This window comes from Lynx rufus, unplaced genomic scaffold (genome assembly GCF_022079265.1).
Source record: "Lynx rufus isolate CCGP_SWC_20201006 ecotype Redwood Valley unplaced genomic scaffold, mLynRuf1.p SCAF_2, whole genome shotgun sequence".
Classification (NCBI taxonomy): Eukaryota; Metazoa; Chordata; class Mammalia; order Carnivora; family Felidae; genus Lynx; species Lynx rufus.
This window is the reverse complement of record NW_025814834.1, coordinates 61,315,635-61,328,506: the sequence shown is the minus strand read 5'-3', so window position 1 is coordinate 61,328,506 and position 12,872 is coordinate 61,315,635. Positions and strand designations below refer to the sequence as shown.

General features: G+C 35.8%; 1 protein-coding gene across 1 annotated transcript in view; it reads left to right on the top strand.

Moving 5' to 3' along the window:
- Positions 1-8,172: 8,172 nt before the first annotated feature.
- Positions 8,173-12,872, top strand: part of HAT1 (histone acetyltransferase 1) — a 57,798-nt gene continuing 53,098 nt past the window's right edge. The window contains exons 1-2 of the mRNA XM_047085122.1: positions 8,173-8,287; positions 10,484-10,588. Coding sequence (XP_046941078.1) covers positions 8,173-8,287; positions 10,484-10,588 — 220 coding nt within the window. The remainder of the gene's footprint in view (positions 8,288-10,483; positions 10,589-12,872) is intronic.

Sequence of the window (12,872 nt, the reverse complement as noted above, 5' to 3'; positions counted from 1 at the left end):
GTTTTTGTTTTTTGGTTTTTTGGTTGTTATTGTTTTTCAAAGATTAACACCATAGTATTTCAAAGAAGAAGACTAAACAAAGTGTGGTCTCTCAGTTCTTCCCTTTTCCATTAAAATTTGAGTATTATGCTTGAGTTTTTCCATTATCTGCAATCATTCTAGTTTGCAGGGAGTCCATACATATAATTGTTAATAGCACAGATATTTCAGAGAACATGTCTTTGAGTCCTCTAGTGAAGATTCCTTTAGGCCCACCTGATGTGAAATCATCCACCCTAACCTATTCTATCTCTGACTCCAATTTCTACAGCATCATTGGTAATATTTGTATGAGGACTCTAATTTATGAAGTCTTCCTCTCACATTGGAATATTTTAGGACACTGGAGCAGGGTGAGAATATCCTGGAATTATTTACAGCATATTCATCTATACTAGGAATGCCCTTACCCCTTTTTAACCCAATCCTGGTAAGAGATAAAAAGTTTATGGCTATCTTTTTAAAATATCAACCCCATATGATCCCAATGGAAAATATATATGAACTAGATAGCATAAAAGTAAAGTAAGGCTCACCAAAGAATCACCTTTCAAATTACAGCTTATGTTCTTATCTGTTATAATTATGATTTAGATAAGTACTCAGCTACCTTTAATAAATGGATAAGGTGTTGTAATATACTAAATACATAACTATGCAATTTTCATTTGTGCTTAGATATGGGCTCATATACCAAAAAATCTCCTAATAGTATATAAAATGTCATTTGGCATTTAAACACATTGTCTAATTTCTTTTGCTTAACACAAAGCAAAGCAAAACCTAAGATAATTAAATTATATTGATGCTATTTGAAAGAATTGGACATTTGTCATCTCCCTGCTGCAGTCCTTCTGTGCATTTTGATGAAAAGAACAATATAAAGTTCAAAATCTGAGAATAAAAGAACTTGAAAGTCTACTTGAAAAGGAAAAATAGCAAAAATCTTTACTAAATGAAAGAAACATACAATTTAGCTCAGCAAGGCTTCTACATCTCCAAGGACAACGTAGATGTGCAGCCACAATTTTTTGAAAAGAAAATGTCTTCCCGGCCTGTCTTGTGATCTTGCATAATAAAACTTACATAAAACAAAATGTTGTAACTACTTGTTAATATTTTAAAATATTTTAGGAACCCCTTGCAATTGTTCTTACAACTTTTTTTTAAATAGAATTTTTCATTTCTCCAAGTATTTGTCCTTAAATAAGGATATTACATATAATTTTTTAAAGTCAATATTTGGATTTTTAGATAAGAATTCATAAAATGAAAATGCAATAAATTATAATAAATAGATAATTCCAGTATTACAATAAATAGATAATTCTATTTACATAGGAATTGTCCTTAAAGGCCAGGCAGAGAGGGGAGGGAGATAAACCTGAGCATGGGCCTAAAGAAGAGGGGATATGGGCAAGCTTAAATATTAATGTATTCAATACAAGACTTTCTCTGAATAAAAATCTTTCATAAATGGTAAAAGAATTTGTTCTCACTTCAAGTAAGAACTCAGAGATGAAGATAATATTCTTCCAGCCCTGGAGGAGTTATCAATAAGAGGTAAATAAGCTTAAGAGAGGAGAAGGTGATGATTCATAATTATCCCCTAGGAGGACAGATCAGAAAGTGAGGCAATCTTTCTGTGATAAGTAGGCCTACCTTGGTGAGTGAACACAGCAGGCCCCAGATATAGCAAGCCTCAATGGAGCCAACTGGAGAGAAGTGAGAGAAGAGTATAAAAGCCTCACTTGGGGTGAAATGTGGGGCTGCTGCGGGGAACAGCATGCGCTCACTCCTGTTTGTTGTGGGAAACCCAGGGAGGAAAAGGAGGAAGGATGTTATATCCACTGGTCCACTTACCCAATACCTCTCTTTGACTCTGTAAGTGTATTCCTAATAGGACCTGGGTTTGGGGAGATGGCAGCCTACATCTAGTGTCTGAATGTCTGGGTGCTCAACTGATTGAAGGATAGAGATGGAAGTATAGAGGAGCAGGGTAAGCTGCTCATGAGGAATAGCTAGGCCTTCTTAGAGCTCTGTGAGAAAGCTCAAATCTGGGTTAAAATTCTCTGGGGAAAACCAGGGCTACTGATGATCTGGGCTTGTCTACAAGAATACATGTGCCCCAGAGAATCTTGTCTTTGGAGCCACTGTACCAGGGATAAACGTACTCTGGCAAAAGATCATCTCCTGGCAATTGTGTCAATTACCCGCCTTAGGCCAGAGCTACTCCCTGGTGACATCCAAAGAACAATTTAATAAGGAAAGGCCTGTAGTATACACATGTTGGCAGGATGAGTTGATCATGAATAAGGTGGTTTGTAGTCTTTGATTCTAATCACATGCTGAAGGATGTTTTAAAGCAAAGAACTTAGCAGTTTCCAATCTCAAGAACCATGAATTGCTGGAACAAAAGCGGAAGCATAGTTGTTTTGTGGAGAAATGACGTTCTTGATAGTATTACACAAAATCATTTAAAATAAACACTTAACGGGTATCAATCATGAGCCAGACACGGTGACTTTCTTTCCAAAGTAAAGTATTTCATGAAAGAAATTAACCCTTTCAACAGCAAGAATGGGAAGAAGAAAACCCAGAAAAACATAGGATCAAACTGAGAGTTGGGCCACAGTATCACCTCTATCAGTAACTCACTGAGAAACCTTAAAGAAGAGTGTGGGATGAAGTCAGGGATTTTCAGGGGTGCACAGGTGGCTTACCTAGGTGGAATATATTAAAAATTAGTATTCATGTTCTTTTTTGTCTAAAAAACAGTAAGTTAACAATAGTAATATTTAATATAGGAATGAAAAGTGACAAAAATATATTAGATATACATTTATATGGAGATACATACACAAATTTTTATGCGTATATATACCAAATTAAAAAGATGGCAATGACTAGATTATCTGATTTCTAAAATCACTTTGCTCTAAAGTTCTGATTCTACATTATTCAAAGTACTTTAGTTTCTCTTAAACCATATCTAAAAATCACACCATATCTATAATAACATAAACTTCCCCATATACAATATACAAAATTAAATCTTACAAAGATATGAAAAAGTAAACATTTTATTATTTAAATGCATCCTAGCCCTACCAACACACCCTTCTTACCTGATGAAGCAGGTTCTCTCTGTATTATATGATGCCAGTCGGCATGACCCTTTCGTCCTCTTAGCTCATTCAAGAGACTGGCAAAGGGATTCTCTGAGAGCCCTGTGTTGATGAGATTAATGACAAACTTAAAGTCTGGATTCTCTCTAGGAAAATTTTCAGAATTCTTTTAATTTTACTAATTTGCACAGCCACTAGTTTGTTTCGTTTGTTGATAACTGTATATATATATATTTTTTAGTTTATATTTATATTTTATTTTATAATTCTTTTAATTAACAAGTTAAAAATATTAAGAATCAATAATATATATTGTTGGTAACAATATATATATTTTAGTTTATAATTATGTTTTATTTTATAATTCTTTTAATGGATAGATTTATGAACTGAACATTTAATTCACAGTATTATATAACTGGTATAAAAGCTACTCACTTTGTGTGCCCAGATGATAGCAAGTTAAGAGTCTTACTGTGCATAGTAATATGGATAAATAGATCAAAAGGTGAAAACCAATCCATTAAAATGTCAGCTTTGGGGCTCCTGAGTGGCTCAGTGGGTTAAGCATACAACTCATGATTTCGGCTTGGGTCATGATCTCGGGTTTGTGGGATTGAGCCCCGTGTAGGGCTCTGTGCTGGCAGCGTGGACCCTGCTTGGGATTCTCTTTCTCCCTCTTTCACTGCCACCTCTACCCTGTGCACGTGCTCTATCTCTCCCTCTTGCTCTCTCAAACCAAATAAACATTAAAAAAAATGACAGCTTTCACAATTAAGTAAATATACTTAACACTACTAAAATGCATGTTTAAAAATCATTAAAATGTTCAATTTTATGTGTTTTATACCAGTCAAAAAAAAAAAAAAAGACAAGGACTGAAATAATATATCATTTTAAAATGAATATTCTAGTCGTAAGTTTTCATTTTATTTGTTTAATATCTAAGTAGCTTTGATAGTGTTTCCTTCACCTTCCCCCTACCCTGAAGCTTTCCACATTAAGAAACAACCCAAAACAAGATCAAAAAAATTTAAGACAGGGGAATAATGGTCATTTTTTTGTTAGCTAAAATTGAAAAAAAATGTATGAAACAGCATTTTAACTATGGAATGTGAAATATCTTAGGCCTTATTGTATTACCCTAAGTAGACACACATAATTAATGCCATTTTTAGAAATTATAGTTTCAAAAAATGAAGCATGCGTTGCTGGTTGGTCATTTCATAAACAAGTATAATAAATTATAGTGCTCTTTCCTCATTCTGATCAATATTTGCTTGTAAATAATGACAATGCAAAAGTAGAAATAGTGACTTTCAACTGTTCCTTGTTTCAGTTAAGCTGCTTCTCTTTGATTCTGTGTATCACAATTCATAGAATGTAAAGAAGAGGGTAAGACTTAGCACATATGTCTAAAAACCTCCAAAAAGGTTAGTAAGTTTCTAATTATGAAAGAAACTAATATAACCTCATTAAAAGAAGCAAACAGTATTTTTTAAAAATTCCTCACTAATTCTCTTCAAACTTTCCCTTCTACAGGCAGTCACAGTTAACCTTGTTAGGTATGTTTATATCAAAATACACTTCTTTATATAAATAACATAACATTATAATGTTATGTAACTTAGTTTTTAGCCTATTATATACTAGGTATTCTCCCATGTCAGTACCTATTAACCAGCCCCTTTTGATGAATGTTTAGGCTATTTCCAATTTCTCAATAAAATTAATGCTGTATTGAACATCTTTGTTCATACATCTTTGCATTCTTATGCAAACAATTTTGTAGACAAATGTTTGTAAGTGGAATTTCTACCTCAAAATATATACAAATTAAAAAAAATGTACAAATTAAAATTTTTGCTAAATTTGTTAAAATTGCAAAATTGCTTCTTAAAAAGTACTAGTTCATACATCTATGGCTAGTGTATGAGAGTTACAAAATGGAGTGTGCAAATTGTTGGTAATGTACGCCTTTAAGTTACTATTCTAATAGTAGTTTTCGATATGAGCTTATCTATTTTTATTTTAACTCATAAGAAAGTCAAGTAGGCGGGTAGGGCATTCTAAATAATTGTTCTGGGAATTGAAACTCATTGCCCCCCTCCCCTCCCAATAAGCACTATGAACCAAACAAATGAGTTGACTAGCTGTTGTTACTACCTGTAGAGAAGTATACATTTTGAAATAAAGACATATTAAATATCTGCATTTTGTTTTAGATTTCATATTTCTTATACCCACTTTCTGATGTCCATCACTTTAATACCATGTTTTTTAAAAAAAATCTCTTCTGGAGGTTTCTTTCTTTCTTTCTTTCTTTCTTTCTTTCTTTCTTTCTTTTTAATTATTTTTTTAATGTTTATTTATTCTTCAGACAGAGACAGAACGTGAACAAGGGAGGGGCAGAGAGAGAGGGAGACACAGAATTTGAAACAGGCTCCAGGCTCTCAGCTGTCAGCACAGAGCCCGACGGGGCTCCAACCCACAAACTGTGAGATCATGACCTGAGACCAAGTTGGACGCTTAACCGACTGAGCCACCCATGCACCCCTCTTCTGGAGGTTTCAAGACAGGATGCCAAAATTTACTAGTCCATTTGCACTTGAATCTATATCAAACATACAGTTGCTAGTTCATTCCTAATAGTGCAATATGGCCTTTTTCTTTGGAGAAAAATGCCTTTTCCAAACCTCCTATTCTAGAATAAATATTAACATACCAATATCATCTCATATTAACATATAATTTTAGAGTTTACAAACCTCTTTCATAAATATTGTTCCATTTCATTTTCACAACCAAGGTGTGGTAACTGGGAAGGTATTATCTCCACTTAATAAATGAAACAGGTCCCACAATCATGAAGCAGTAGAACTGAGACTAGTAGAGCACTGAACTGTCCACACCCCTCTGTTGCCTCTTATATATGTATAAGGACAGCATATTCCTTTTGCAGAAATTTTACTCCATGGTGGTAACATTCACCCAATAAATTCCCTTTATAACAAGGTAAAAGATAAATTTAAAAAAGAGGGGGAAAAACCCTGCAAAAAAAGAAAATACCTTTCTCCTTTTTGGTAATGTTACTACTACCTTTCTGAAGGAAGTCATTCTTTTTACTTTTAGGTAAACTGTACCTATACATATGTTCTGTGGCATTGTAATAAATATGTGTGAACAATTCTAAGACAAGGACAATTTAAAAATGTAACCTCAATTTTCCAAGTAGATCATACTAAATGCTAGTCAAACAATATATGTTTCATTGTATTTCTAATTCACATTCATCTTATTTCTTATTCATATTTATCATATATAGGTTTCACTGTATTTTTTCTCTACAACCATAAAGTCACAGGACTAATCCATTTCAGATTTTATTTTCTTATTATAAGGATAATTGCTGGTCAGCTATTGGCTGATCTACAAACAAGGTGGTTTTGTAAAGGAATGAGCCTTGTCATTTTGAAAAAATGATTATTAAAAAAAAGATTGTTTTCCTTTTTTGATCCATAATGTCATTAATGGCAGATTTCAGTTTCCTTCTTAACATCATGATCATAATTTCTTGTGTTTCATTTAGATGTAAAGAAGGATCCAAGCATTCTTGGTACCTTTTCTGATCTTTATCTTCAAGAAGGCCATCTCCATGCAGTTGAACAAATACTGGGCTGAGTATCTGGAGAACCTGACTCTAAGGTAGGCTGTATACTGAGTGTGAACTTGGGGCAATTTCTCTTTTCTGGGCTTTAATGTCTTTATCACTAAAATGAGAGGATGTATTAGTTCTAGACTATCATCCCAAGGGTCCATTTTAGCTTTCGCAGTATCATTGTAAAACCTATTAAACAACATTTGTTCATACAAGACATTCTAGTGTTTTAGACAACATTGTGGGACTATTTGTGGATACCTAAATAATGATTTATCTTCTGGGACGAAAGGTTTCAGCAATTATGAAATATTAGCAAGTACTATGGCCCAAATCAGGAAGCATGCTGTGCGGTGGTTCGGGCCACTAGAGTTTTAGGTATTATTAGGTAACAATTTCAGCAGCAGAGTACCTCAACGTTACAATATATACTGTTTAAACCCATGAGAAAAGAAAAACGAAGTTAAACAAGAATTTAGGGCAAAAATAGAAACAAATAGGGGCACCTGGGTGGCTCAGTCGGTTAGGCCTCCAACTTCGGCTAGGGTCATGATTTCACAGCTTGTGGGTTCTGACCCCAACGGGATCTGTGCTGACACCTCAGAGCCTGGAGCCTGCTTCAGATTCTCTCTCTCTCTGTCCCTCTCCAACTCGCGCTCTGTCTCTCAAACATTAACATTAGAAAAAAAATTTTTTTCGGGGCGCCTGGGTGGCGCAGTCGGTTAAGCGTCCGACTTCAGCCAGGTCACGATCTCGCGGTCCGCGAGTTCGAGCCCCGCGTCGGGCTCTGGGCTGATGGCTCAGAGCCTGGAGCCTGTTTCCGATTCTGTGTCTCCCTCTCTCTCTGCCCCTCCCCCGTTCATGCTCTGTCTCTCTCTGTCCCAAAAATAAATAAACGTTGAAAAAAAAAATTTTTTAATAAAAATTAAAAAAAAGAAAAAAATTTTTTTTCAAATAGAAGCAAATAATTGTAAATTTCTCCCGCGAATGCAACTCAAACCCTACATTTTACCTACATAAATCTAGGCCTTAGGTGTTGGCGCAGGCCAAAGGGGAAGTTTCTCTACCCATCTCTGAAACATCGCTGGGGGGAACAGAAAACAGCTCTATGGTATTTATATCATTCAAATCCAACCTAAAAGAAACTGTCCTCGCGCCAGCCAGCGAGCATCTTAACACGTTAGGTCCCTTATGCGGCCTCCACCTCCGGCTCAGGCCTGCAAAGCTGCTGACCGCGCTTGCGGTGGCTAGGCAACGGTCGGAGCATTCCCCGCGGTGTCAGCCCCTCCTCTTGGGGTGCATCCACCTCCCTGCGCCTCGAATCTCCTTCTCTCATTGGCTAGCGACATGCCAGAGGTGGGTGGGGGAAATGCGTCAGACAACGAGCTCACTTCCGGCCAGGGAGCGCGCGGGTTGATTCGTCCTTCCTCAGCCGCGGGTGCTCGCAGCTCGGAAATGGCGGGTAAGTTCCCGGGAAAAGTTTACCAAGGGGAGGGGGCGGGCAGGTTTGGGAAAGAACGCCGAGACCGTGGTGACAGTGCCCGCCTGGAACTTTCGGGCACCAGCCTGGGTTCCAGAAGGCTTCCTTCAGCCTGGAAGCACGGAACTCTCACCCCAGCTCCTTGTCGGCCGAGGTTCGTGCCCCCACCCCCAACTACTCGGGGTTCTGCGGCTTCTGCGAAGAACTCGGCCCCGGCGGAGGGCTGAGGAAGCCGGGGGAAGGCGTCGCGATTTGGGCTTGTAAGGTGCTAGATGTCTTGAGGCCTGTTAATCTCCTCGTTGCTTCTTCCCCACTGCTGCCTCAGCCACAGTAGTCTGGTTCTGTTCCCGCCAGCTGATTTTAATGCTCAGATCTTCCTCTTCCAGGTCTTCCTCCACCTTCCTTCCACTACAGTCAACTTCTGAGCTAGCGCAGTTCTGCCTTGCCCTGCGTTAGGGCTCTCACTTGAATCTTGACTTCGTAATCGTTTTTCTTAATCTCTCGCGTTTAATATTCCTAGGCTCGATTTAGGTTTCCTTTGAGAAAGAGTTTCTCGCTTTCTTCCTTCATCTAAACTTCTCTTAGTATTCTTTCTACACTATAATTCTCGTGTTCATTCTATTCTGTTTTCTTTATTGAGTCTCTTTAGTTTACAACATTTAATGACTAATTGCTATTTTTTACATGTATTAAGCCTATTTTGGTGTGGTTTTCCAATTACATATTTTTTGAAGTGAAGGGACAGTTTCTACTTTTATCTTTTCCCGCTGTCTTCATAGTTGTCTTACTACACTTTTATGGATGTGCTGGATAGACAGGCTATCACGTGAACGCTACAGATATTTAAGGAAGGACTGTTCTACCAGATAGTGACTGTGGGATTTTGGGGGTACACTGGTGCTATAAAAGAGGGGGACCATATGTATTATGTATGGTGTGCATATAGTAAGAATTACACCTAAATTTGAATCTCTGTTTCACCACTTAATAGTTGGGCGCCTTTAAGCAATTAAACCTCTTTCTTTCTAATCCTGAGCTTTTGAATATGAAATGGGACTGATAGAGTATTTACTTGTCTAAGAGATTGTGGGGATTAAGCCAAAGTATGATTTCACAAGTTAGATTTTGTTGCTTGCGTTGTATATAATTCCCTTGAAGTGGGTTCTGTTGTCTCAGTTTCATAGGTTAGGGTCTGAGGAGTCAAGTGCTCTAGTTCTAGTTCACAGATCCAGTAAGTGGTGAAGACTGGATTTGATTCTAGGAATTCTGACTCCAGACCATTAATCTGTAGTGCCTCAAATGTTCCCCTCATTTTCTGTGTATGATGTCTCAACCACTTGTTAAAGTTTATGGCGTGTCATTGTACCTTTCTTTTGTTTCTGCTAATGACTTCTTTTTTCCTGAATTTTTACTAATTTTTATGTTCATTATGTCAGATTTATTGTCATCTTTGCTTGACAGTTTACTTTGATAAGGACTGCTTCCATTTTTAATTATTACATGTATTGATGGGTGCCCACGTTGTAGTAAAAACCATTTAGCTGCCAGTAGCCCATAGTTTATGACTTTATACATATATGGTTAAAAAAAAACTTCAATGCAGTTAAAATTTTCTTTCCCAACCTAATCCCCATTCCTTCTCTCTTATCCTAGAAATAACCATGGTTACCAGTTTCTTGTGTATCCTTCCTGAGATAATGTATGCATTATCAGTTGATGGTTTTTTAATAGTTGATATGAAGTACTTTGGGTAGAATTTTTCCAGTATTAGAGATGAAATGGTATTGTAATTATCAAAGGATATTCTCATTTTGTTTCTTGGTGGAGCAGTGGCATCCTTTTTATATTTTAAAAAGCCGCTTAGGTGTAAATCCTAGCAGGTAGTATGTATTAGTATTAAATATAAAGAAAGGTCAGTAGTCATTAATTTTCAGATTTACTTATTCATGTAAAGCAAGCCTAGTTCATAAGCTACTATCTCACAAGTGATATTTCTCTTGTTTTCTAATGAGGAAGTCATATGCAGTACATTTATTTAGGAGTCTATAGGCCTTTACTTTTATGATCTGTTAGCATGTTTTAAATCTTACCTTTTATTCTACTTCTAATAAGAACGCTATTTGTAGGTTTGACTATTTAAACCAGTTCCAACAAGGCCTTTTAAAAACTTTCCCTTAGGATTTGGTGCTATGGAGAAATTTTTGGTTGAGTACAAGAGTGCAGTGGAGAAGAAGCTGGCAGAGTACAAATGTAACACCAACACAGCAATTGAACTAAAATTAGGTACGTATGCTATTTTGAAGTGGTATTATATATGCACTGTGTGTTCATATATAATCTTTTTTTTTTAATTCGAAGTAGAAGTTTACATAAGAGGAGTTGTTCATGTACATGGTTAGTTTTCTGCATGTATTGAACACATTCCGATTTTATTCAGTCTCGATTTATGTCATAGAGTGGGTAGATGTTTAAGAAGTGGCAGAGTGTACGTATAGGAAGTACAGTGTGGCAAAAAATGATAGGTGTCAATGTTCTCAGACTCTTAAAACATTTACCTTTACATTTTTCTTATAAAAATAGTAGACAGTAAGTGTCGGTGAGGATGTGGAAAAACACTTGTATTGCTGATGAGAATGTAAAATGATGCAACTACTTTGGAAAACAGTTTGGCAAGTTCTTAAAAAGCTAGATGTACTATATGACCCAGCAATTCTACTCCTAGGTATCTATCTACTCAAGAGAAATGAAAACAGATGTCCAAGGGCACCTGGACGGTTCAGTCGGTTAAGTGTCCGACTTCAGCTCAGCTCATGATCTCATGGTTTGTGAGTTCGAGCCCTGCGTCAGTCTCTGTGCTGACAGCTGGGAGCCTGGAGCCTGCTTCAGATTTTCTCTCTCTCTCTCTCTCTCTCTCTCTCTCTCTCTCTCTCTCTCTCTCTGTCTCTCTGCCCCTCCCCTGCTCACGCTCTGTCTCTCAAAAATAAACAAACATTAAAAAAAATTTAAAAACATATGTCCATACAAAAACTAGTATGTAAATATTTATAGCAGCATTATTCACAGTAGCCCAAAAATGGAAACAACTGAGATCTCTGTCAACTGATAAGTGAATAAACAAAGTGTAGTATATCTGTATGATGGAATAACTACTTGACAATAAAAAGGAGTAAAAGATACTACAAACATGAGAGAACTCAAAAACATTCCAAGTAAAAAAAAAATCAGAAAAAGACCTCACATACAATATGATTGTATTTATATGTATGTTTGGAAAAGGCAAATCTGTAGACAGAAGGTAGAATGGTAGTTGTCAGACTGAGTGTGAGAGAGAATGACTGCAAATAGGCATGAGATTTCTTTTGGGGACAGTGGCAATGTTTTAAAATTAGATTGTGACAATGGTCACACAATTCTAAATTTACTAAAAATTATAGAATTATATGCTTAAAACAAGTGTTATTGTTATGTAAATTATACCTCAATAAAGCTATTTAAAAAAATAGTTTTATGTTCATGAATTCTGGTTCCGTCACATTCCATCCCTGAATATTCTTATAGTGAAGTTAATAGTACTTACTTTTACAGTGGTTGTAAAGATTAAATGAGGAGGTTAAGTACAAGTAAAGTGCATTAACAACTTGACTTTTAAAAATTCTCAATAAATATTAGCTTCCATTATTTAAAACAATACAAACATAACAAAAATATAAAGAAAGTGACAAAGAAGGTACTCTTCACTACAGAGATAATACTTACCTAGGTTTTTTTTTCTTCTGCATACATAGATTTATTTTTCTAAAATCAGGATCCTGTTGTAAAGATATAAGTATTCGTTTTCCATATTGGTTACTCCATTTTGCATTCCTACCAACAGTGCACATAGGTTCCAATTTCCCTACATCCTTGCCAACACTTGTTATTTTCTGTGGATTTTTTACTGTATTTTTTAAACTATTTTTTTAATTTGATAATTAACACATTTTTGATTCTAAGAAAAGTATATCCTTTGTATCTAAGTGAATCAGCCCTTATTATATATTGTAAGTATGTGTTTTTGTCATATCTTACAAAAAGGCCCTCCCTACTCTAAGATTTTAAAGTTTATCCATTGTTTCTTTTAATATTTTTGGGATTTTTTTCAAGTGCAAACTTTTGACTCTTTCCTGCTATAAGGCATGAGATAGGAATCCAGCTTTGCTTTCTCAGATGACTTAGCCAGTTTTCCACCTGCCAGTTTAAGTTGTCTTTTCATTAATGATTTAAAATTGCTTTTAGCATATTAAAGTATCATAAAAATCATGTATCTTTTGTCCTTGCTCCATTAGTGTAATGCTGTTAAAAATTTTATGATTAATATATGATGTGACTAGGCCCCCCACTTGTTATTCTTTAAGAGTTTTCCTAAGTTTTCTCTAATTCTGTTTGTTCTTCTAGATGAACATTTTATCAAGTTCCAAAAAGATTTTTTGTTGATTGTTTTTTTTTTTTTTTACTTGAGATCCTGTCAAATTAAGTTTAACTTAGGGAGAGTCAACATCCTTACATTGTTGAGTCTTTTCTTTTTAAT